At 40.4% G+C, this 26,766-nt stretch overlaps 1 protein-coding gene across 2 annotated transcripts; it reads left to right on the forward strand.

Annotated features, from left to right (window-relative positions):
• Positions 1–106: 106 nt before the first annotated feature.
• Zup1 (zinc finger containing ubiquitin peptidase 1) lies at positions 107–25,263 on the forward strand. 2 transcript variants are annotated; one of them, XM_052751347.1, is made up of 11 exons: positions 109–272; positions 577–711; positions 1,693–2,263; positions 5,155–5,265; positions 7,143–7,264; positions 12,802–12,970; positions 18,153–18,341; positions 18,509–18,674; positions 20,362–20,513; positions 20,943–21,163; positions 25,025–25,263. In XM_052751347.1, the coding sequence occupies exons 3-11, from the start codon at positions 1,708–1,710 to the stop codon at positions 25,070–25,072; spliced, it is 1,734 nt and encodes a 577-aa protein (XP_052607307.1). In that variant the 5' UTR covers positions 109–272; positions 577–711; positions 1,693–1,707; the 3' UTR covers positions 25,073–25,263. The 2 variants fall into 2 exon arrangements, with proteins under 2 accessions (XP_052607308.1, XP_052607307.1); XM_052751348.1 differs by lacking the exon at positions 25,025–25,263 and adding an exon at positions 24,121–25,010 and having other exon boundaries at positions 107–711.
• The last annotated feature ends 1,503 nt before the right edge of the window (positions 25,264–26,766 follow it).

Genomic DNA, 26,766 nt, shown 5'->3' on the forward strand with positions numbered 1-26,766 from the left:
TGGGGCCGAGTCCCGGGAGGCCGGGCCCGCGGCGCTCGCTCGGGCGGGCTGTGCGGGCCGCGGCGCCGGGCAGTGGCGGCTGCGGCGGCGGGGAGGGGCGGCGCTGCAGCCGCGGGCCCCAGGCCCCAGGCCCGCCCCGGGTAGCCGCAGATCCGGTTCCCTGAGCCCGGTGGGACGTTGGCGCAGAACTTTGTCAGATTCGGGCCTGACCGCCTTCGCCACCGAGTACCCAGGCTAGCCCTCCGCCAGCCTTGGCCTATCTCACTCCCAGCGTATCCTTTATCTGCCGTGCCCCGGCCTCTGTAAGAAACGAAACTGGGTGCCAAGAGAACTGGCTTCCTTCCAGAATCAGACACTTATTTTCCTTGTCGGGAGAGAAACGAGAAAAAGAAAAAGATGTAGAGAGATTTTGTAAAGCTGAATTTGGATGAAGGGGAGGGATAATTGTCCTCCTTTTTCTTTTCTGGGATTAAATACTTGACCGCTAGGTGATCGTCTGGTTAGGAAAGTGGTGTGGTTGCTTGAAAAGGTTTGTTTGGTTTGGCTTTTTTAAAACACCTTCCTATAAGTAGTCAGCATTCCATTAGCCCATCAAATCTAAAGTCTCGGGACGCGTTGGACTTCAGAGGACTTCAGAGGACTTCAGAGGAAGGAGCTGTTAGCTAGCATAATGAAACCAGCGTCTGTAACCCAGTTTGCTAGATTCTGGGAGTAAGTGCTGTTTTCCCACAGCCTTTCAGCTTTTACCTTTGGACTCTGCAGTGTGTGTGTGCTTGCCTTCCGTTACTTTCTGGCTTTCGTGACCTGTCTGATCCAGGGTTTCCATGTATGCAAAGTGATACATGTAAAAAAAAAAAAAATGGTAGCTGTAGTGTTTGTTCAGTTTGCCATATGTAAAGCTCTGAAATGTTACTAAGGTGCATTTACCCTCCTCCTAATACTGCATGCAAGTATGTTGATCAGTAGTAGACTGTTGTTTTCTTTTAACCTTATCTTGCATGGACAACTAATAAATAAATGTGCTTCTTTACTACTTCTTGGACCAAACCCTTTGAGTTTTCGTTGTGTGAGATGGAGTCTCACTATGCAACACTGACTGGTTTGGAACTCACTGTGTTGACCAGGCTGGTCTCTAAGAACGGAGGTCCACCTGCCTCTGTCTTGGGAGTGCTGGGATTAAAGGCGTGCATCACCATGCCCTATTGAAATGTTTTATTCATTTTTTAAATTTTACTATTACCTTTGATATCTTGAAATTCAGGCACAGGTTGAATAAGTATCCTTTTCCTAAAATTTTTGGAAACACAAGGCTAAACATGAAATTTACGGATGTGTCATGTATATCTTGTGTTTCCATGTTTATTTATACATGTATATTTATATTTTCAGCATGCCTGTGTTTTGACTGTCATCCCTCACATGAGATCAGGCCTAGATCCACTTGTGATGTCAGAGCTCAGAAGTTTTGGATTTTGGAGCACTTGGGAGTTTGGATTTTTGGATCAGAGATGCTTAACCTGTAGTGAGGTTTTGGTTGAGACTTATAATTAACTGTGTACATTTAAGGAATGATAAGTATTCTTTGCCAAAACTAAATACAGCTCCAAACACTCTAAGAGTCCCAAATCATTTTATGAAATGTGCTTTTCTTCAACTCTCACTGTCAGACTTACGATTTTGTTTCATGTCTAGGTGCATGCCCCCGCCATGCTCTCCTGTGACATATGTGGAGAAACAGTGACCTCAGAACCAGATATGAAGGCTCACCTCGTTGTTCACATGGAAAACGAAGTTGTATGTCCGTTTTGCAAGTTGTCAGGTGTAAACTACGATGAAATGTGTTTTCATATTGAAACTGCTCATTTTGAGCAGAATACACCAGACAGAAACTTTGAGAAGCTAAATGCAAGACATTATGAAAATCCAGACAGTAAGAATACCACCCTGCAGAATGCAATGGAAGTCAATTCAAGCATCCATTCAGCCTGTGCGTCCAATTTTCCAAAATATTCACCTCAAAGCCTTCCTAGAGATGGGATTTTAAAACATGAAGCTTTTCGTACACAGAGCATAACCGAATCTAGAAAGTACCCGAAAAGCCCAGAGAAGCAGTCTGGATTGTCTGTAATACAAGGACCAATTTACGGGACAACGTACAGTCTCCCCGAATGTCCATTTTGTGGAAAAATAGAAGGGCATAGTCAAGATATGGAGATGCATGTAAAGACAAAGCATGCCGGTCTCTTAGAGGCGCCATTAGAAGGTAAAGTGTTCAACTTACTTAAATTGTTATAAAAACAATAGTCTCACTTTAATCTGTGGTATCAAGTTGGCTTGTTCACTGTTACAAATGTGCTTTTAAGATTCAATTTCTGCCGGGCGGTGGTGGCACACGCCTTTAATCCCAGCACTCGGGAGGCAGAGCCAGGCGGATCTCTGTGAGTTCGAGGCCAGCCTGGTCTCCAAAGCGAGTCCCAGGAAAGGCGCAAAGCTACACAGAGAAACCCTGTCTCGAAAAACCAAAAGATTCAATTTCTGACGTATCTTATTCAGTTGCTTTGAAAATATATTCTCGATAGTAATCCTTGACTTAAGCTGTTGTCCACCCCTATGGCTTACCCGTTAATTTTTGCAGGATTTATATTTTAGATGTGTTTGCTTTTCATCTGTTTCCTACAGTGGTATTTTTTCACTCTGAGATAATAAAGGTATCCACTTATATTCTTATTTCTCACACTTTTATTTCATTTGAATTATGTGTATGTTGCGTGTACTAGTGTATATTGTGAGAGTTTGGAATCTAAAATTTTCCTATATTGATTCATAATAATTTTTTTTTTTTTTTTTTTTTTTTTTTTTGGTTTTTCGAGACAGGGTTTCTCTGTGTAGCTTTGCGCCTTTCCTGGAACTCACTTGGTAGTCCAGGCTGGCCTCGAACTCACAGAGATCCGCCTGACTCTGCCTCCCGAGTGCTGGGATTAAAGGCGTGCGCCACCACCGCCCGGCTAATTTTTAAGTTATTATATCTGTATGAGTCCATTTCTGGTCTTCCAGCTCCTATTTACTTAGCTATTCCTTACTACTCTGCTTCTTTAATTACTCATTTTTAACCTGTCATTGATATCAGAGAGGACAGTTCTTTTCATTATTTCCTTAGGCATTCTCATTTTATTTTTAAGATTTTTATTATTGATTGTGTCTGTGTCTGTGTCTGTGTGTCCATGTGCAGGTGCCTCTGGAGTCCAGAAGAGGGAGCTAGGGTTATGAGTGTGTGTGTGTGTGTGTGTGTGTGTGTGTGTGTGTGTGTGTGTGTGTGTCTGTCTGTGTGTCTGTCTGTGTGTCTGTGTGTCTGTGTGTCCATGTGCAGGTGCCTCTGGAGTCCAGAAGAGGGAGCTAGAGTTATAACTGGTTTTGAGCACCCTAACGTGGTTGCTGAGAACTGACTCCTGGTCTTTGGAAGAGCAACAAGTGCTCTTAACTGCTGAGGCATCTCTCCAACTCTTCATTACTTACTTATTTGCTTAATTTTTAGGACCATTTTATTAAATTCCACGAAAACTATGTTGAACTGTTGTTCGATGTTAAGTCGTAGTCCATTTTCACGTTAATCCGGGTTATCACTTATATCCCTCCATAGAGACTTCTCACTTTCTTCACTGTACATGCTCTTTTATTGAATTCACTTTTGCAAACTTATAGACGCATTGTCAATGTGTCCGTGCACTGATTCTCACCTAGGAAGTGTGACTGTGAGTGAGAAAGAGCCCCGCTGTCATTAGTAGAACAGAGGAAGTCAGAGTGGTGAGGTAGAAGGAGAGGTAAGTAGAAGAGGGACATCTGAATAGACTTCAGACATTAGCAGATACTGGCCGTGTTGATAACAAGTATGTCAGTTATGCTGTTGTGGAGCCCCTCTTCTCCACCTGTTAGAGCTAGGCTTTAGTCTTGCTACAATACTTCTGTCTGTCCTGGCCTGTTGGAGTCATCTCTTTAATTTCCTGTTCCCAAGTAGGCAGGGTGACTTCAGTGCTGAGCTTTGTGCTGGACACCTGAGTTCAATAGCTGACCACTTTTCATGATGAGTACTGGGAAGTTAGCACCCAAACCCTCTAGATTCTTACCCACTTGGTTTTGGTTTTCCTTCCTACTTTTCTTGTTTCAACCACAGATGTGAATGTTTATTATTTTCTTATATTATTCTCTATAAAGTAGTAAGAGAGCTCAGTACTGTTATCAATCTCTCATTTTGTCTCTAGAACCGGATAAGCACTTACTTCATTATTTAACACATTGTGCCATACTCACATCCCTGTATGCTCTGTTTCACAACCAAAAATCCAAGTCTTACAGATTAGCTGTCACCATCCAGTATACTCACCCAACACTGACATAAGCACCACCAGTGTTCAAACAATATTCTAAAATTAATACAAATATTAATTTCAAAATAGCGTATCTTTAGTTTGTGTATCTTGTATTTTGCCATAGCACATGTGTGGAGGTCAAGGGATGACATTTAGAAGTTAGTTCACCATGTGGGTCCCAGATACCAAACTCAGGTCATCAGTCTTGGTGGCTAGCACCTTTATCTACTGACCCATCTCACTGGCCCCCAGAAAAGTAGTTTGTTTTTTTTTTTGGTTTTTTCGAGACAGGGTTTCTCTGTGTAGCTTTGCGCCTTTTCCTGGAACTCACTCAGTAGCCCAGGCCGGCCTCGAACTCACAGAGATCCGCCTGGCTCTGCCTCCCAAGTGCTGGGATTAAAGGCGTGCGCCACCACCGCCCAGCTGTAGTTTTTAAATACAACTATAAAGAGCTTTTATTTTTACAATAAGGTTAGAAAGTAGTAGAAAGTCTTTGATATGTTTGGTTTGTTTGTTTGTTTGTTTATTGAGGCAGGGTCTCACTGTATAGCCTTGGCAGGCCTGGAAATTGATGTGTGGGCCAGCCTGGCTTTAACGTACAGAAGTCTGATTGCCTCTGCCTCCGTAGTGCCATGATTAAAAGTGTGCACCACTATGCCTGGTGACATGTTTAATGCTAACTACAAAAACATTTTACTCATCGGATAAAGTTGTGAGGTAGTCCTTGGTGTGGGATGAAAAGTTTAAAAGATCTACAAATTAAATGAGCCTATCTGTGTCTCTAATCCAGACTGCCATCAACCGTTCTATGACTGTCCCATGTGTGGACTCGTCTGTACAAATTACCATATTCTCCAGGAACATGTGGACTTGCATTTAGAAGAAAGCAACTTTCAACAAGGTATGTTTATGTCTAAAAGTATTTTAATTTCTACTTCCTAGAATACACATTTCTTTTAGGTTAACGATACAGTGAAAAAAGCCATACTGTTTAAAAGTGGAGCTGTTCTTTACATAATTCTTATGTAGCTGCACTGCTTTCCCTGAAGATGTCTTACAGAAAAGTTGTAAAGGATGAACTGTGGAGACTGTGGAGACAACATTCAAACCAAGGTTTTACTTGACATGTAGAGGGTTCACCATTTAAGATAATGCTTTGTAAATCGTTTGCCATTTTGAAGTTTTTATTGACAAGGTGAGGCCATTCTTTCACTGGTTTGAAGTAATGAAGTTAGCATTTAGCCAGCAAAAATTTTGAACTAAGAAGCTGCCAATTTTTAAAAACTACATGAATTTATGTGAGTCTTGTAGCTATTGTGTGACAAAACTTTCCCAGGGAAGACACAACACACATGTCTACTTACCCCAGATAGGGAATCTGTCTATGACAGACCATGGTAGTAGTGATACTACCAATGTTCAGTTTGGCGGGTCAGTGAGTTTTATTGGAGTTGCTCAACATGAGCATGGGTGAGGAGTTACTTACAAGAGCAGAAATGACTGAAAGACGGCTGCATCCCTGTCATGTGGGACAGCTCCCAAAAGCTGGAGCACACTGCACACAGCCTGCAGGCAGCTCACCAGGTTAGAGAGTGCCCTTTCCAAGAGATTCAGTGGGTCTAACCCTCTCCTAGACAGCTCAGCTGGGTTCTGCTTTTTCAGGCTGCTGGTCTGGTCTGAGTCTTATTTACACCTGTGCTCCGCTCACTGAATCTTTGCAGCTTGGCTCCCTTCTATCTGAGGGGGACCCTCGGCTTTTGTTGCTTACTCTGGCAGGGAGGGGCCTAGCAAATCTGGTCAGTTTCAGGGATTTCCTGCCGCTATTTTTCTTAAAGAGCTACCCTGCATGATGAAATGTTTCAATCTCAAGGAAACTGTTATACAGCAGTAACCTGAAAGTCTTGATATGTATGTTCAGTTGGTTGCCTGGCATCTAAAATTACTTATCTGTTTAATAATGACTTTACAAAATTTGTCTTATGTTCTCTCTTTTTTAAATTGTGTATGTGTTCATGTGTGTCCTTTGACTCTGGGACTCTTGTGAGCATCCCTACCAGAAATCTTGAGCCTTTGACCTCAGATTGGGCTCCCTGTCCTTTCCAAACTGGTTCTGGCATTTCCAACTTCTTGGTCTGACTTCTCTGTCTCTGGCTATCAGGAACTTTTCACTAGTATCTTCATGTGGCCCAATACCCTCATAACTCATGATGTTTAGTGATGTTCTCTCTGTCTCATTCTGGCTCGTGTGTGTGTGTGTGTGTGTGTGTGTGTGTGTGTGTGTGTGTGTGTGTGTGTGTGTGTGTGTGTATTTCTGTGTCTGTGTGCCTGTGTGTGGTGTTTCTGTCTTACCCTCAGCCCTGTTTTACTGGAGAACCCTGAAAAAATAAAGGAATCTAAGAAACAAGATACTATGCTGAAGCTACTGAGAAAAGAATCTGAGTTTCACTGGGAGAGAGTAAACAAGTCATTATGCTGTAAAATTACTCATCTTGTTTGGGTAAAACTAACTATAATGAAATAGTTGGAGGTAGTGAATATATAGTTTGTAATTCTTTATTACTTTCTTCTTTCTCTCTTTATAATTTCTTTAAAAAAATGAATCTCCATTAGTTGTATTCAGAGGCATCAATGAAAAGTGTCACTTAACTTTTCAACTTTTTTTTTTTCTCAGCAGATAATACTTCCTAATGTTGTCAGGAAGATCAACTCAGTTAGTTAATGAGAAGTGCTTGTTACCGCCTGAGCACTGAGTGAATATTGGTTGTTACTCTCTAACAGGCATGGACACAGTCCAGTGTTCTAGTGACCGAGAATTAGCTCACCAGCTTCAGCAAGAGGAAGACAGGAAGAGGAAATCTGAAGAATCAAGACAAGAAAGGGAAGAGTTCCAGAAGCTGCAGGTACAAAGATTAGTAACAGTTTTACTGAGTAGAGTTCTTATTTCCCAAATAAGCTTTTGAGATGTCAACCTATATCTGGAGATATGGCTCTACCATTAACAGATAAGATTCACAGCCAAAAAGATTTCTACCTAGCCTGTCCATGTTATGTAAAAACTGCTTGTATCTGTGTACTTTATAGTTTGTTGGGGTGGGGGGGGCTCACTTAAAAGTAGCTATTCTCCAAAGCTGGAGAGATGGCTTAGCAATTAGGAATGCTTGCTGCTCCGGCAGAGGACAGTTATAAGAGTTGTAGAATTATAACTGCTTATAATTCTAGCTCCAGGTGATCCCATTTCTTCTTCTTACCTTCACAGTCACACACATATATACACACACAAAAAAATTTAAAAGATAAATAAATAAATAAGTTGTATCCATTCTTGACTATGTGGCACATGCCTTTAGTCCCAGTGTTAGGGAGACAGAGGAACATGAATGAATCTCTTGAGTTTGAGACCAGCCTGGGACCCATCTCCAAAAAATCCCCAAACAAAACAAAGCAGTGTACCATCTGTTCAGATACTAGAATAATCATTTCAGGTAAAATATGTGAAAATGTTCACAGAAAACACACAGGGGTTTGTTGTTTTCTTTTTTCTTTCTTTCCTGTGTTTAAATGAAGAATCAAAGTAAAGAGTTTAGTGATTTGCCCCAGATTAGACAAAGATTAGGTAGAAAAATGTTCATGTAAAACTATGTAAATGAGGGGCAGATCATGATAGTGTACTAAGAATCCGCCTGTCTGTTTACTTAAAATTATTATGTATCTCTCCTTAGTCTTAAATTCCCTTAAAGATCACAATTTCTGGATTGGAGAGATGGCTCAGAGGTTAAGAGCACTGGCTACTGTTCTAGAGGACCCAGGTTTGGTTCCCAGCACCCACATGGCAGCTCATAATTTCAGACATTTTTATTTAATGAATGTTCAGAGGTTGGTGTTTCATGATGTTTGAGGGCACATTTTCCTTATGTGAGTGTAGTAACTATTGGATTAAACTTGCAGCATCTGAGGATTTTTAATGCATTAAAAATTTTAATGCATGTTTCTTCTTTTTCATTTCTAATTTGTGGACTATGGCTATTTGTACTGATAATGCTTGTAGAGTTTTTAAATGTCATTTGTATGTGTTAATAGACTAGTATAAATATAAAGGGTTTGTGAGTGAATAGATCTGAAAATGTTCCCAGATTTACATACATCTGAAAGGCTTTTTTTTTTCTCTCTCTCAGACATCTTATTCATGACTATTTTTCCTTGAAATGAGTTTTGGAAGATCTTAGGGTTTTTACCACCTCACAATTCATTAGTTATTCATTTATAATTTAGGATTTTGACCACCTCACAGTTCACTAGTTCTTCATTTATTTGCAAACTGCTTTTCATATCAGAATTCAGATGAATGAGAAGAATTGTTTTTTCTAAGTCTTTTTCTTGCCGTCCACACTAGTTCTACAGCACCGCAGCCATGGTTGTCTACATTAACAACTTAAGGGAGGGATAACTAATCTGGACTCACAGTGTCTGACCATCATGATAGGAAACACATGGAAAGACCATTCACATGACGGTGGACCAGATGTGACAGGAACCGAGCCTGCTCCTTGATGGCCTCCTTTTGCCAGGGAAGCACAGCTTTCCACACGTCCACAACCTCCCCAAACAGCACCTTGGTCTGGGACATAGTTATTCAAAACACGGCCTGTTGTTTGGGTACAGTGCCTTTTGAGTATCAGCAATAAGAAAGTCCCTAACATTTAAGGAGTTTTGTTACTGTGTTAGTTACTTGTTGCTGTGATCAGATGCCTGACAAGAAGCAGCATAAAGGAGGGAGCCTTACAGTTGGGGGGGATGCAGTCTGTTAGAGCAGCAAGACATGGCAGGAGGAATGGGTGCTCACACTGCATCCACAGTCAAGGAAGCAAGAAAATGGTTACAGGTCTCAGTTCACTTTGTCCTTTGTATTCAGTCTGGAACCCCAACCCATAGGATGATGGTGCTGTACACATTCAAAATGGGTTTCCCACTTCAATTAACCAAATCTATAAGCTATCTCACATTCATTCCCCGGGGTTGTTTTCATGGTGATTTTTGTTTTTACGCGTGTGTGTGTGTGTGTGTGTGTGTGTGTGTGTGTGTGTGTGTGTGTGTGTGTTCCTGTGCCCAGTGCCATAAAGCACACGTGGAAATCAGAGAACACCCTTGGGAATCAGTTCTCTCCCTCCACTATGGGTTTCAAAGATCTAATTCAGGTCATCAGCCTGGCATGGTAAACACTTTTACACACTGGGTCATTCCAGCAGCTCTTCCTGCTGATTCTAAATCTCCTCAAGTTGACAGTCAAAACACTGCAACTCTGCCATTTGTCAACTTGACACCCAAACACATCATTTTTAAACCATAGTTTTCCACCACTTGTCTCCTGTGACTATCCATCAGTCCAACCTCAAAAGTCCCCATAGTCTTTAATAATGTCAGGACTGTTCGAAAGTGTAAGTACGGAGTCTCTTAGCACACTCAGGAGGCACTGTCTTTTTTTTTTGAGACAGGGTTTCTCTGTATAGACTTGGAGCCTGTCCTGGATGGGATCTCGCTCTGTAGACCAGGCTGGCCTAGAACTCACAGAGATCCACCTGCCTCTGCCTCCTGAGTGCTGGGATTAAAAATGTGTGCTACCACTGCCCAGCTTCAGGCACTGTCTTAACTGGAAATTCCTATAACATTACAAAAAAAAAAAAAAAGTTTCATGCTATCTCATAATGTACAATGCATTCATTTTTACTTCAGAAGATCGTATAGTCTCTAATACAGTACTGTTCAAAAGTCAAAGCACAGAATCTTTTGTGAGGCTCACACAATCTCTGAACTGTAAGCCTCTCTAATATTACAAAACAAGTTTCGTGCCTCTACCATATGATGGTACAGAATAGATGTTCTGACTCCATAAAGGAAGAATAGGGACATAGCAAAAGAAATATCAGACCAAAGCAAAACACAGCCCAGCAGACCAAGCACCAAAACCTGCAGCTCCATGTTAGGCATCTGGGCCTCGTGATGGACTCACTGGGCTCCAGAGGGCTTGGGTAGTCCTGCCTCTCTCGCTCTGCTGCCTCTAACACAAATAGCCTTTCTTTTGGACCATTTCACTCTGCCTACAGCTTTCCTCAGTAGATGTCCTGTGGCTCTGTCATCTCCAGCATCCTAGGATCTCTATTACAACTTATGCTTTACCTTCACAGCTTTACCCACTGACCTCTTGGGGCCTTCTTGCTGTGACTGCTGTGGGAGGACCCCGCCACACACTCATGGCCTCAGTGGCTCTCTAGACCCATGGTGCAAGACCCAGTGAGTCTCGTATCATTCATGCCTGCAAAATCACCACTTTGACAACACTCAAATTCTGTTACTTTCTTGGGATGGAGCCTGGCCCCTTGGACCATAGTTGGCATCTGACCTTGAGTGTCAACCATGGGAAAACACTTTCCTACATGATGGTTTTTGATTAGGGAACCCTTCAGTGGCATTCTCAGTTTAGGCCCTCTCCTTTGGAATGAATTGCCTTTCTTTTCATTAGATAGAGCCTTTAGTGGATATAAGTAAAGAATCTTTCCTGTTGTCTCAGGGCACATTTCTCTCTTAATGTGCTTGTCTCTGTAACAGTTATCTTAGTTACTACTGTATTGCTGTGAAGAGACACCATACCAAGGCAACTCTTATAAAAGAAAGCATCTAAGTGGGGTCTTGTTTACAGTTTCAGAGGGTTAGTCCATTATCGTGGTGGGGAGTATGGCAGAGGCAGGAAGACTAAGAGTGGGAATTCACCTTGATCAGCAGGCAGCAGGCAGAGGGAGAGCCTGGACCTGGCATAGACTTTTGAAACCTGAAAGTATACCCCAAGTGACACACTTCCTTCAACAAAGCCATCCCTACTCCAACAAGACTACACCTCCTCATCTTTCCCATACGGTTCCACTAACTGGGGACCAAGTCTTCAAACGTAGAGCCTATGGGGCCATTCTCATTCAGATCACCACAACAATTAACTGCTGCTTAAAAAATAAAAGTTATTTGTGGGTATGAGTGTACACATGCCATGGCAAGCATGTGGAAGTTAGAGGCAAACTTCTGGGAGTTGGTTCTCTCCTTCCAACATAGGGTGTGAGGTTCTGAAGTCAGATAATCAGGTTTCAGAAGCAAATGTCTTCACCCACGGAGCTATCTCACCTGCAGCTGCTTTCATACCTGTTTTGTCTGTAACTTTGAGCTAACACTTTTCCTTACCACTTCGTTTTTCCAGCGCTCTGTCTACCTTGTGCTCTACAGTAGACCTACATAAGGGATAAGCTGTAATCATGATGCAGTCTGAATGCTGTCTTGTCCTTACCGGTTCATGACTCCTTCAACTTGAGTCAAGTTCTTAGCACACAAGCAGGATGAAGCTGAATTCTTTGCCAGAAGATATCCTGAATGGCTTCTAGCCCAGTCTGCCTCCGAAACCTCCTGAGCCAGCCAATCCTCCACTCTACATTTTTCCTGGCATTCTGGTCTTCCCATTCTATCAGAATGGCCCCTTACGCCCTGCTTACAGTATTCTAGGGCTTTTTGAGCCTGAAGTTCCAAACTCTTCCACAGTGCCCCTCAGACAGGTTCCGGAGACCTGAGAACTCTGTAGTTGTTTCCTCCAGTAGACGCCCACTCCTTCAGCGTTCCTACACCTCACTTGGTGCTTTGCTCAAATAACGGATGAGAAGCACCTTAGGGAAGGTGGCTTTCTATGAACAGGCTGAGGAAGGTGTGGCTGCTGGTCACGTGACATTCACAGCCAGGACGCAGGGACAGATGAGCGAACATCTTGATCCTTTTTATTCAGTCTGTGAATTACAAGGGATGGTGTCGTGTTTAGGGTGGGTTTCCTGTCTCTATTAGCTCAATCTAGACAGATTCACAGACATGCCCTGAAGTGCTTCTATAGTGAATTTAAGTCCCTTCAACCCTGATAATCAAAGATTAACCGTGACACAGGTGTAGCTTTGTAAGTTGTTTGGACCTCAGGAAGCTTATTCATAAAGGCAGTTTATGTGTTTGAGTCTCAGTCCATTTTGCACAAACACAGCCCATTTACTCTGTAGCATGATTGAGTGATTTGTGGGTAAAATGGGACTCTGGGAATTAGAGTTGGTCCCTTTACCAGCTGTATCTTTACAATTTTGCCTTTCACAAGACCTTTAGCAGAAAGATGGGTCTTTCATTCCTATACTACCAGGAAAGCAACTAATTATTTATAAGAGCTACAAAAGCTTACAGAGAAATATCTAATTATTAAGTTATGGATGTATGGTTTAATTTTCATAAAAATCTTTACAGTTACTTGTATGAAAAATTCATAAACCAGACTATTTCAATGTACATTTCCAAAAATTAAAAACCAGTTGTAAGTTTCCATTTGGTTGAAGTACGGGGGGCACAAAACTAAGTTATTTGCTTTTCTGTTCAATAGCGGCAGTATGGTTTGGATAACTCTGGAGGTTACAGACAACAGCAGCTGTGGCATATGGAGAGAGAAGTAAGCAGGGGAAGAATGCATCCCTCTGAATTTCATAGCAGAAAAGCCGACATGATGGAATCAATAGCTGTTGGTATTGATGATGGAAAAACAAAAACTTCCGGTGAGTGCTTAAAACTCCAAGCTGCAGTTTCATATTGCATACACCACTGCATCTATCACTCGAGTTTGCTGAATTTTCAGTCAACAGTTTATTTAGATAGTTTCAGGTGAGATTGTATGTTCACACTTTTTTCCAAAAAGTTTAAAACTAAACTTCTATTTTTATAGTAAATAAGTCACTTAAAATAATTTAGTTTCGGACTGGAGAGATGGCTCAGAGGTTAAGAGCACTGACTGCTCTTCCAGAGGTCCTGAGTTCAATTCCCAGCAACCACATGGTGGCTCACAACCATCTGTAATGAGACCTGGTGCCCTCTTCTGGCCTGCAGTCATACATGCTGTATACATAATAAATAAATAAATCTTAAAAAAAAAAAAAATAATAATAATAATTTAGTTTCTATTGTGTTAACTAACAGCAATGGGGAATGAACCTTTAGGGTTTTTAAAAAACATTTTTATTAGCATATATTAATTATATGTAATATGTTTCATTATGATATTTTCATACAGGTATGTAATATATTTTGGTGACACCCCCCACCACCCCACCACCCTCTTTGGTCCTCCTACTCCTGCTGCACCCTTTATTCCTTTCCCAGCCTGTGTTTACCACGACCCCTTGACCCCCTCCCACATCTGCTTCCAGGTGTTTTTTTAATCTGTTTGTTAGGTTTACTTAGTTTTGGGTAAGGGTTACGTATAGGGACATAGATAAAGGGTTATTTACACAGCATGGGTCAGGGAAAAGATGTGAGTTTCACCACTCTCCAACCCCCAGGAACCATCAGCTTCCTATAGATCTGAGGGAGGGGAGGGGCCTTACGAGCTCCCAGCTAGCAATGGGTTAATGTCTGTAAATCCTCAGAGAAGGGTGGGTCCTTGTGAGCGCCTCTCTCCTCTGTGACAGGGTGTTGGCAAGCTCAGTACTGTTGCAATCGTCACTGCTGCTTAGTTGGAAAGCCCCCAACCCTGCCATGCCTGGGAGACAGCTCTTCTGTTTCTCAATCCCCCTTCCTTGATGTTTGCTGAGCCTTGGAGGGGTTGATGTAGGTATCCCATCTAGGACTGAAGAGGAAATAGTCAGTTCTTTGCCTAGTTACTGACACCCACTACCAAACACTAATCTATGGATGTAAATATAAACATTTAGAAGACAGGTCAATAGCATAGCATGTCAGTTTGGCAAAACTTGCTTTCCTACCAGGGCTGGTGAGTTCCCTACCCAGGGGGCTTTTGGCAGTGGTTACATCACCAAACCAGACTTTGCTCTTGTAGATACACCTTTAATCCAGTCAGAAAGTGCCTGGTTACCCCAAAGCAGTCATGTCACTGAACCGTTAGCTTAAATTATTTTTTGTCTGAACACATTACAAAAACATAATGTAAGCCACCCACAGAATTTTACATCTCTTAGAGACACATTAAAGGGAAAAAAAGCCCCATAAAATTAGAGAAGCATTTCAATTTATGGTAGATTATGTTTTGATAAATCCATTTCAAGTTGAAAATATTATAAGTTAAAATTGCATTTTGTATATACCTAGCCTACTGGACACAATAGCTTCCCAAGATGTTACACTGTTCACCCGGGCGGTGGTGGCGCACACCTTTAATCCCAGCACCCGGGAGGCAGAGGCAGGCAGATATCTGTGAGTTCGAGGCCAGCCTGGTCTACAAAACGAGTTTCAGGAAAGGTACAAAGCTACACAGAGAAACCCTGTCTGGAAAAAAAAAAAGATGTTACATTGCTCATTCTGCAGTTACCTTCCTAATGTGGTGACTGACTGGAAGCACTCTGTGGAAAGTAGCTTACTTCATACCTATCCATAGTTCAGGAACACTTCAACAGTCAAAGTGTGGTTTCTACTCAACGTGTTGCTTTTGCAGTGAAGTTTAAGAAAATTCCTATTGAACTGTCCTAAGTCTAAATCCCACCTTCTAATAGTTTAAACCTAGTATCTACAGCATGATTTCAACATATTGTCAGTATGAAGAGGGGTTTTTCCATAGTGTAATAGTTACCATGCTCATCTCACAAGAACTATTAATTGAAATGTTTTACACTCTTTGTATAGTCTTCCAATTTTTTTTATATTTACTGCTTTACAGCACATTTCAGTTAGATAAGCTACAGTTCAAATGCTCAATAGCCTCGTGTGTCATGGCCACCCTGTTGCTCATTACATTTTTGGATACTAAAAGCAGTGTATACATTGTTTCTTCTGGGCCCAAATGAATATTCTTATGTACTTGATATTTACAGTGTGTGTAACTTGTCTAGGACTTGCATTGTCCACTAGCTGTAGGGCTAGCTAGTATTAACAATCAGATCTGCCTTATTCAAGATGGTATGTCTCTTTCTCTGGTGAGTGGCTTTTTTTTTCCAATTATGTTTTTTTATGTTTACTAAGGTACTAACACAGTTTATGTGGAAGCAGTTGCATTCCATGACTAGATCTTTTTTTTAAAGGCATGATCTCACAGGGCTAGAGAGATGGCTCAGTAGTTTAGAGGACTTTTTGCTCTTAGAGAGAACCCAGTTCAACTCCCCATACCCACATGGTAGCTCACCACAGTCTGTAACTCCAGATCTAGGGGATGGAGATGTGTGTGTGTGTGTGTGTGTGTGTGTGTGTGTGTGTGTGTGTGTGTGTGATTTATTTATTTATTTTTAAAGACATGATCTTATTATATAGCCCATTTTGTCTTGCAACCTGGCTTTGTAGACCAGCTGGTCTTGAACTCACAGAGATCCACCTATCTCTGCCTCCCAAGTTTTATGATTAAAGCCATGTACCACTGTGCCAGACCTGTATATGGATCTTTAGGTAGAAGTTTTAAATTTGAATATAATCATATTTCTCATGTTTTTTGGAGGGAAGTTTGAGGCTCGGTAGCACAGGCTGGAATTCACTTGTTAGCCCTGGCTATCCTTAGACTCTTAGCAAACCTCTGCCTCATCCTTCTAAGTGCTGGGATTGCAGGAATGAGCTACCACACACAGATCTGTCAGTTGTTGTCTTGATTGTGTGTGTTCTGTTTGTCTTAATAAGATGGAAGGGTTTCTTTAAAGATCACAAATGTGCATTCTTTAAATATGCTATTTATATTTTTATTTTAAAAATATATTACAGGTGTAGAAGTTTCACCTGCATGTATATCTGTGCACTGCTTAGTGCCTGGTGCCCACATGGGCCAAAATTGTGCATCAGATCCTCTAGAAGTGGAGTTACCAATGGTTTTAGCCACTACATGGGTGCTAGGAATTGAATCTGGGTCCTCTGGAAGAGTATCCGTGAGACAGTTCTACAGTCCCTATATTTTTATTTTTAATCTACCTAGTATTGGTTTATTAAGGGGTCAGGGTGGGAATCGAAGGATCAATGTTATGTTTGCCAGCACTTATATATGACAGAACTAGTTTCTATAATATCATTTATTGAGTCTGTTTTCCCTGTAAAGGTGTCAGATCCCCTGGAGTTTGTGTTACAGTGTGTTTGAGCTGCCCAGCGTGGGCACTAGGAACTGAACTCACGTCTTTTATAAGAGTAGCAAATGTCCTTTTCTGCTGAACCATCTTTCCATGCCAAAAATCCATGGCAAAGATTTTTATGTTTTTGTGAATTATACAAGTGTCTATTAGATCAGTCATTATTTAATACCCCTTTACATATTTACAGCCTTGTTAATTTTAACAATAAAATATAATTTAACAAGATGTAGCTTTTTTAAAAAAAACATCTAAGGAAATTTAGGAATAAAAAATACTTGTTATAAGAAAAAAATTTTCTTTAATGTGGTTGTATGATATCATTGCTAAGACAAAAGTTACCAGGAAATGAGGTATTTCTGTCTTATATGTAATATGCATGCCAGAGTATACTTGAACATATATTACTTTATTCTTTTAGGTTTTCCCCTTTTTATTCTTAAAGGACTGTCTTAAATCTTGATCTCATCTGAGTCAACATGTATCTTTCTGTTCTGAGAGTGCCTGTTCCATGTCATTTCATCATTTTTTTCTCCATGTGTAAACTCAATACTCAGTCACAAGTCATTTCATTCTTCTTTGTCTTGAATGTGAGTCTTGTTTAAGTGTATATTTTCTAAGATTGATATCTGACTTCTGCTCTTCATGATAGTGGCATAGCTACAGCTATTGGTTAAAGGATTGTTTTGATTTATTGTTTTGTTTTTTACTTGTCTCCCTAAAGACATATTTCAGTGTATTCCATTCAAATAAAATACATATAATGACTTCTCTTTTTTCATGCCACATACCATGAGAAAGCATGAACCACAGAAAAGTCATCACTGCCCATTAGCTTCAAGTTTTTAAAGGAGGCAAAACGTACACAAAGAACTGTAATGTTCTGCTGTGACAAAGTATGACTGGAGAAGTAGGGTCAAGAAAAAATAAATGCACTGGTTGTTTTTAAGAGTCAGAAGAAGGTAACTTGAAGATGATGTTTGGTCCTTATAGGTTTTTTAGAATTCTAAATGGAAAAATATTCTAAAGGGAAGAATCATATGTAAAACTTGTCCAAATACCTTGCTTAATGAAATTCTAGCACTCTAGTCTAGGGCCATATTTCTAGGGATATTGTCCCATTTATCTCTCTTTGGTTAGCACTTACTATCCTGTTATATATACAAAGTACAATACTGAAGTTAAATTAAAACTCATAGGCAGGATATTTCATTGTGAGATCACAAACAAAATTATGTCCAGAAGAATAAAAAATGGAGGTCAGATGGAGGACCCTGGCATAAGCTTTATGTGCTGAGGATTGGTACTGATGCTGTAGCCTCTCAGGAGATACATACTTTAGATGGAAACAGATTAACAAGTCTTCGCAAGCTGCAGTGGTGCATGTAACAAATGGAAAGACAAGAAGAGTATTCATTCTGTGGAGGTGCTTTTGTGTCCTGGGCTTTGCAATTGAAGAGCTTAAAGATGCAGACAACTTCAGTTCAGTGCAGGGAGTGCCATTTTAGTGTTAGAAAACTTGGGTTGTGGGCACAGTGAGAACATGAGCTAGGGTTGTAGCAGTGAGAAGATGAATTTAAAGTAGAGTTGGTAGGGTTTTTTGTGGAGCTTGAGGCTGATGTTAGATGTAAGCAGCCATGTAATGGTGATAACGAATCTTCCTAAGTATTCTAAATCTCTCCTATTTTAGGAATTATTGAAGCCCTCCATAGATATTATCAGAACACTGCCACAGATGTGAGGTGTGTGTGGCTCTCTACAGTGGTGGATCACTTTCACTCATCTTTTGGGGACAAAGGTTGGGGTTGTGGTTATAGAAATTTCCAGATGCTGCTTTCATCATTACTACAAAATGATGCGTATGGTGACTGCTTGAAAGGTATGTAAAGTACTGTTATCCTCCGAGTTTATAATATACAGAGGGTATTATGAATAAGTGTCATAGAAACTCTTGTGGGTTCTTAGTGGAATATATGTTACTACGTGATATTATTGTTCAGCTTATTAGTACCTGGCCTTGTGACTTGTTGGCTTACATAATTTCAGGTATGTCAATTCCTTGTATTCCAAAAATTCAGTCCATGATTGAAGATGCATGGAAGGAAGGTTTTGATCCTCAGGGAGCCTGTCAACTTAACAACAAATTACAGGGAACAAAGGCCTGGATTGGAGCATGTGAGATTTATACACTTCTGACCTCACTGAGAGTAAAGTATGTACCTGCTAACTCCAGTTAATATTATTATATTCATTTGCAAATTACCGGCATTAAATTTAGTATTGACTAAAATTAAGTACCTTGGCTATTTTTTCCATGCTGTGATAAAATATGCTGACCAAAGCAACTTAAGTGAGAAAGGGTTTATTTTGGCTCACGTTTCAAAAGATACAGTCCATCGTGGTGGGGAGATGGGGAAGGCATAGAACAGGAAGTAGACTGGCTGTCACATTGCATTGGCAGTCAGGAAGCAGAGCTTCAACAGGAAATGGGAACCTGCTGTCAAGGTTCAGGGCATGCCTCCAGTGATCTGCTTCCTCCAGCAAGGCTCCACCTCCTGCAGTTTCCACAACTTTCCCAGATAGCACTACCAGCTGAGGACCAAGTCTGACAGGAGCCTACAAGGGACATTTCACATACAAACTATGGTGGAAACTATTAACAGTTCTGAATATTTTTGAGGTTTCATTGCCGTGAGAGACAAGGATGCATTGTTTATGCTGGGACTTAAAATAATCAAGCTATTAAATGCTTTTGGTTACACTTTATAAAATATTTTTTGAGTAACATAGAAGTGAGCCTACTTCAACAACCTCATTTATTCAAGATGACTCCATTTAAAAGAAGTATACCACCATAGTCTGAGGCCAAGCAGGAGATACATGGATATGAAGGTGTGAACTCACACATTTTTTTATGCTCTTCACCAGTATTGTCTGTAACTGGAATTGAAGAAAATTGAATGTATTCAGAATATTTTTATATTTATTTCTGGAAAGTATTTAGAATGCTTTTAATGTAAAGAAATAACTGAGGATTAAAATCAGAATTCAGATTCTTTTTTTCTTTTAAAAAAATTACAAAAACCTGATCTATTTCTGTGTTTGCACTGTTATAAATTAGCTAGGTATAAAAAAATTTTGCTAGGAGTCAGTTTTCTTTTTTAATGAGCCTTAAAAATTGCTATTTTACTATTAAGTTATATGTATACTGCCTGTTTGTGTATATGTGCACATGAGTGCAGGTGCCTTTGGATCCCCGAGAGCTGGAGTTAACAGCCAGTTGTGACCAGATGTGGGTCTTCTGCAAGAGTAGTATGTGCTTTTAAGCACTGAGCGATTTCTCTAAGTTCCCGAGTTTTTTGTTATTATGTATGTGTTGGAGTGTGCATGTGGAGGTCATAGACAAATGTGTGGAGTTGGCCTCTCCTTCCTCCCTGATGTGGGTTCCAGGGATGCAGGTCACCAGGTCACCAGGCTTGCAGAGCAAACACTTTTCCTCATGGAACCATCATCTCACCAGCTCCAGAGTCAGTTTCTAGTTGATGATCAGGGATAGAGACAGTAGACCAAAAGTGACTGTGTCCTAGACTCTAGCACGTGGGTTTTCAAAGTCCAGCATGGCCCTCATTTGCTGTGCAGGGAGACTTTCCGTGTTAGGAAATCTTTGTAACCCTTAGCTCATCCATCAGTCTTAACATGAGTGGGGATTGGAATAATTGTTTTCCCCACAAAATGATAGTTTTTCTAAATAAGAGTAAAAATTATATTTACTTTTTTCTTCATAGCGAAGTAATGGATACATAAATTGGTTCTGAATTAAGTTTTTTTGTTGTTGTTGTTAGGATATTTACATTTATGCAGAAATTGTCTCTAAATTATCTGCTTTGTCAATTGTTTAGGTGCCGCATTATTGATTTTCACAAGCCAACTGGTCCTTCGGGTACACACCCTCGCTTATTTGAGTGGATACTGAACTATTATTCTTCAGAGCGGGAAGGGAACCCAAAGGTTGTGTGTACATCTAAACCTCCTGTCTATCTCCAGCACCAGGGTTAGTAGATCACACAGAAACGTCACTTTTAAGATAGCAGAGTGACTGTTGCTTAAGGGCAGGGCAGGATTGTAATAGTGGAGGTGACGGGCTGGGAGGGGCTGTTGTGACCAAATGTCAGAGCTGCTTGTAGTTCTAATACGTTCTTGGGTAACACAGCTCTTGGAGCCTTGGCACTTCCTGTGGCCTTTTTCTGGTTCACTGTTCTCATATTCATCCCTGGCCTTCTTCCTGTCTTTACCAACTCGTCACCATGTTGAGCCTTTCTAGACTGCACTTATTTAAACGTGCAAGTGTGTGTGTGTGTGTGTGTTCTGAACACACAGGAGCCCACACAGAGACTGCAAATGTGTATGTGTGTGTGTGTGTGTGTGTGTGTGTGTGTAGTAATAGATGTAATATATTAACTGTTACTTATACTTTGACTAGGTCACAGTCGAACAATTGTTGGAATTGAAGAGAAAAAAAACCGAACATTGTGTTTACTAATATTTGATCCTGGATGTCCGTCCCGAGAAATGCAGAAACTGTTAAAACAAGACATAGAGGCTGGTAGTCTCAGGCAGCTGCGGAAATCTGTGGGAAATCTAAAACATAAGCAGTACCAGATAGTAGCCGTAGAGGGCATTCTTTCGCCAGAGGAGAAAGTTGTAAGTATCTCAGTATTGGATGAAGTGGCTTAAAATTTTCTGTCTCGAAAAACCAAAAAAAAAAAATTTTTAGTTAAAATCAACGTTATCTCTTTTTACCTCCTCACAACTCATTCTATTTCATGAGATGACAAATACATTTGTCTGTAACATCACTGAATTTTGGGGATGGCCATTTTTAAATTTAGATGATACCTCAATGTCATTTAGTTGCTGAACTCATCTTCATAAAAAATTTAATTTTATAATTTTAATTTTTGATGTCAGGTAAGTGATCATTAGCAATAATGTGTTCTAAAAACAATCTATAACCTAACTCAGGTGGTCTTATTGATTATTAAATTTTGATTCTGAAGCTGTATTTTATCCTTTTATCTTCTGATTATACTCAGTTCTAGAACAACTGTTGCCTTTATCCTTTGTAGTTATGTGATGAATTCCGAATTACTGAAGAATTTCTAGGCATTAGAACACCTCCACTGAGGTTGTGAGCTGCAACTACATCATAGCACACCAAGCCTAGAAAATGCATAAGATCCCAGATTGTAAAGATGTTATATTTTATTTTATTTTTAATTGCATGTATTTGTGTATGTCTGTGTGGGAGATTGTACATGGAGTGTAGCTCTCAGGGAAGCCAGAAGAGGGCATTAGATCCCATGGAACTGGAGTTACAGGTGGTTGTGAGCTGCTGCATGTGGGTTCTGGGAAATTCATTTGGGCCTCCTGCAAGAGCACACTGTCCTCATAACCATCGAGCACAGCTCCAGCCTGAGGTCTGGAAATTTTATGAGAAAATTAGAAAGAGTGCTTATTTGAGGACCTCATATTTGTTTCCCTCTAAAGACGAAACAGGGCTTGAGAGGGACTTGGGAAAGAACAGGATCAAAGGGAAAGGAGTAACATTTGAGACAGGAGCTAGCTCATCTCAGCTCACCTTGAAATAGAAATAACCAGGGTTGCTTGCTGGGTTACTCCATTTAATTATGCTTTAGAAGATTTCTTTGCAATGTCTCTAATCCCCAATTGCAGTCTCCTTTGTAATCCTATTGCTAGCTTGGCCAGATAAAGTGAGGGTTCGTTTTAATTCTTCTCAAGTGTCCTGATGCTTGCTTACCAGTGCACAGTAACTTTTGAGAGTGTAGTGGTGGTCAGGTGTTGCCATGGGCTCCAGGTGAACAACATCTTAGCTGGCTTTTATGTTTCCAGTTTTGGAAAGTGGGTCACTGTTGCTGTTAGAATACCAAACATGTTTTTTCTGTTCTTTACTTTTGACTTTGTTCCTTGGGGATTAAGGGCTTGTTAGACAGTAGCTGTGCCTTTAAGAATTATCAGCATCCTAAGCGCTTACATATATCAGTGTACATGACATCACTGTAAGGTAAATGGTTATCGTTCCCATGTTATAAATGAGGACACTTATAATGAGTGGTAAAGTCAGACCTGCAGTGTGGGCAGTTCATCAGTGCTCGGCTCTGTGTTGACTCTTGAAGGGATCTAGCCATCTATCTCTCTAGCCCAAGTTCTGATACTTTTTACTAAGTTTTACTAAATTATTTCTCTTTTCTTTTTGGTATTTCATACATGTATACAAGACATTCTGATTATTCTCACCACTGCCGCCTTTTCTGCTTCCCTCCCACCCCATCAGCCCACTCGTGGTTCTGGGGTTCTGGTTTTTTTTTTTCAAAAGAAAATTTTTTTTGAGGCAGGTGGCTGACCTGGGACTCATTATATAGACCAGACTGTCCTCAGAAATCACAGAGACTGGCCTACCTCTGCTTCCCAAGTGCTGAAATTAAAGGTGTATACCACCATGTCCCGCCTTATTCATAATTTTAAATTACACTTATTTTTTATTATTTTTAAACTTGTGTGTGGTATGTGGGTGTGTGTGTATGTGTGTGGGGGGGTGTGTGGGTGTGTGTGCAGGCAGGCAAGAGGACAGCATTTGGAAGTTGTTTCTCTCCTTTTACCGTGTGAGTGAGTCCCAGGCCTTAAATTCAGTTTATTAGGTTTGGCAGGAAGCGCCTTTACCTACTGAGCCATTCCACTGGCCCTGTTGTTACGATATTCTAATAATTGTTTACTGTTATTCACAAACAGAGGTTGACATTCAAAACTTGTTCTGTTCTTGACACTATCTTAAGATGTTTGCTGTGAGTATATTTTGAGTAGTTGTTTATTCCAGACCTGTCTAGATGTTTAAGCGCTTATTAGTTGAAGGAATAAATACCTTCTAATTAAGGTTACTTAAAAAATAAATAAACATGTCCATAATAGCCATTAGCCATATCCTCAATTTTAAGAAGATCTTATTTTTGTATTTGTGTGTGTGCCTGTGTGCACACCACACTCGAGTTATACCAGAATATAAGATGGCATCAGAAGGCATCAGACGATGGCATTAGAGCCACTGTGGCTAGAGTTACTGGTGGCCGTGAGCTGCCCAGTGTGGGTGCTGGGAACTGAGCTTACATCTTCTGTAAGAACAGCATTCTCAACACTGAGCAGTTTTCTAGCACCCTATTTTCACTTAAAAAAATTTTTTTCCAACTTTTGAGACAAGGTTTCATGTGGCCCAGGCCGGTCTTGAACTCACTGTGTAGCCGAGGTTAACTGTGAACTCTTCATTCTCTTACCTCAGCCTCCTGGATTATTGGTGTTTAATACCATGCCTTGCTCCTTTTCACATCTTGATGATGGTTGTTAATTTGCCTCACTACATTCTTAGTTTTTTATTATGTTATCCCACTACTTTGAATTTGATTTAACCAAATTGGTTAAGTTTAGCTTAGTTTAATATGCTTTAGTTTGTAACCCAAATTTGGAAGCAGCACAGTGAATGAAATTTTCTATTTTCTTTTAATATTTTTCTAACTCTGTAAGAATTTTTTATTTGTATATAATATATTTTGATCATGTTTTCCTCCCTCTATTCCCCCAACTCCTCCTAGATCCACCTCCACCACACACACAGAGTCCAGTTTGTGCTCATATAGTCCTGGGTATGAGACCAGCCACTGGAACATGGTCAACCTACCAGGGGCCACACCCTGAAAGAAAACTGACTCTTGCTCACCCCAAGGCTGGAATACTAACTCATAATAAATAAGGATTTTGTTGTTGTTGTTTTTGTTTTTGCTTTTGAGACAGAGTCTCACTCTGTAGCTCTGCTGTCCTGGAACTCACGATGTAAACCAGGCCCACCTTGAACTCACAGAGATCCACTTGCCTCTGCCTTCTGAGTGGTGGGATTAAAGGATTTTTGAAGAGACGTGGTTAGGGTGCTAACGAAGTAGCCAAGTTTTTCAAAGGTTCTTTGCTCATTGCTCTGTCTTCCTTTTCGCTTCTTTGGTCCCCTGGTGTTCCTCACACCTCCTCCCATCTAGATTTCTTTGTGAGCTAGCATTTGCACATTTGACATAGTCGTAACACAGTGCATAACATTCTGTTTCATTCTATTTTGTCTTTATCTAGAAGTTTCTTTATGACTTGACTTTTAAAATATGTAGTACTCATTTTTTAAGTTTTAGGCCATAATTTTCCACTGGGACTTTTCATTGTTAACTTGAAGAAAAAAATCCAGGTTTTATTTTCTGCATTAAGATGATAAACTACAGGGTTGACAAGATGGCTCGGCAGTCAAAGGTACTTACTGCCAAGCCTGACAAACTCTAACCTCAGGGTCCACCTGGGATTAAGAGATCTGACTTCTGTAGGTGTGCTCTGAGCTCTGTGCATGGGTGCACGCACGTGTGCACAGATAAAATAACAAATTAAAAGAATGATAATGTAGCATATGTAATTAATTTCTAGATTATAATTCACAGGCTGTTTTCTTCCCAATTCTTTTTCAAGGCCAGAAAACAGGCTTCTCAAGTGTTTACAGCAGAGAAGATTCCTTGAGTGAAGTATTTCGGTGATTTTGTACTGATCTTTTTTCTGATACAGAACTCTGATATAGTTGAAGAATTTGATTTCATTTAAGTCCTTGTTATAATATTTAAGTTGTAAATGCCTGTTAAGTTATACTTCTTAGTACTTCATTGTCTGGTAATTAGTTGAATAAAATACCTGGTTTGTGTTGTTGGTTTTGATTTCTTGTCCATGTCTCAGAAACTTGTTTTATGGTTATAAGCTAATATAAATGGGCCATTACTTGTATGAGTTACTCTCAGTACTTAACATCTATTAATACATTTACTTTTAAAACATTTGTTTGAGGCAAGTACTATTATTAGCCCCATGAAGGAAGCTAAGAGATTAGGGATTAGTCCAAGAATATATCAAGATGGAGCCCATACTGGATTTTCCAGGGTTGTGTTCATCAAGACTTCATTGCTGTGACAGGCACATGAATGTTCATCAGGGCTTCATTGCTGTGACAGGCACACAAGAGCCTCTGGTGAGGCAGAACACCATGGCTCTAGGCGGTGGTGCTGCTAGAGCAGAGCCCCTGACTCACTGTGGCCAGAAAGCAGAGGGAGAGGCAGGAAGTAGCCAGGAACAAGCTATATGCTCAGGAGCACATGCACAGTGACCTACTTCCTCCAATTCTTCTCCAAGAGTGACATCAGATAATCCACCAAATGACTGATCACTGACTAGGTCAGAACTCTTCTGGTCCAATCAACTCAATAACTGGATCTACCAGTTGAGTCTAAACTGAACAGATGAGCTGGGTTTTGGGTTTTTTGTTTTTGTTTTGTTTTTAAGTGGAGGAACACTTCTATTACCATATAATGAGAGCCCCTCCTCAATGTAGTAATCGCCTTAATATGTAACCAGCTCTAAAACCAAGGGTTCTCTTGTTAAATATTTCCACTAACCCTACATCTCTGATGAATGCCTTCTGGTTTTATGTGTCCTGTAGGAGGAGTGTGAGATTCTGGTCAGACATTCCTTGTATGCGTGTATACGAGAATCTGCTTACTCTGCCCAATAAACAAGGGAATTATTGAAAGACTTAGAAACTCACAGAATCTGTCGGTAACTTAGAGAAGTGGCTTGGAACCCATTCAAGTAGAGGCTACAATTTGGTGTCAATTATTAAAGCAGGAACAATCAAGTTAGAAGTTGTATAATGCTCAAATTTCAGATTATAAATAGAGTACATCTGATTGGTGTGGAACAGAAGTCCTCAGAAGGAATGAATACTGAGCAATTTAAAAAGGTTTCTACTTAAAAAAAAAAAAGAAGAAAGAAAGGAAGGAAGAAAGAAAGAGAAAAAAACCACAAAACCCTGTTTGAAGGTTTTTACATAATTTTCAGTCCTCCAGCCTCAGAATGAATCTCCCTGTCTTAATCCTCTATAATTTGTCTTTAATGAAGACAAGAATGTTCTAACCTTTACATGTGTTGGTGTGACCTAGTTCAATGCTCTTTCTTGCTGCTTTATAAAACCCAGCCTGTAGGAAAGCCAGTGAAGTCCTGAGGGAATGTGTATTGTTGACATGGCCATGCCCATATCAAGGACCAGTGTCTTAGCCCCATTGGAATGGCTACGCCTTCCCAGGTGAAGCTCAGCGGGGTGGAAAAGCCTTCCTTGGGTCTGAGTGTGAATATTAACAGTGAGTGCACAAAACTTGCAGCCTTCTCAA

This window comes from Peromyscus californicus, unplaced genomic scaffold, assembly GCF_007827085.1.
Source record: "Peromyscus californicus insignis strain IS unplaced genomic scaffold, ASM782708v3 Scaffold_22__1_contigs__length_63687245, whole genome shotgun sequence".
Lineage (NCBI taxonomy): Eukaryota > Metazoa > Chordata > Mammalia > Rodentia > Cricetidae > Peromyscus > Peromyscus californicus.

Coding starts and splice junctions, on each gene's coding strand:
- Zup1 (XM_052751347.1), top strand. CDS start 1,708: ATGCTCTCCTGTGACATATGTGGAGAAACAGTGACCTCAGAACCAGAT. Junction 2,264..5,154: donor CTTAGAGGCGCCATTAGAAG/GTAAAGTGTTCA, acceptor TCTCTAATCCAG/ACTGCCATCAACCGTTCTAT. Junction 7,265..12,801: donor AAGAGTTCCAGAAGCTGCAG/GTACAAAGATTA, acceptor TCTGTTCAATAG/CGGCAGTATGGTTTGGATAA.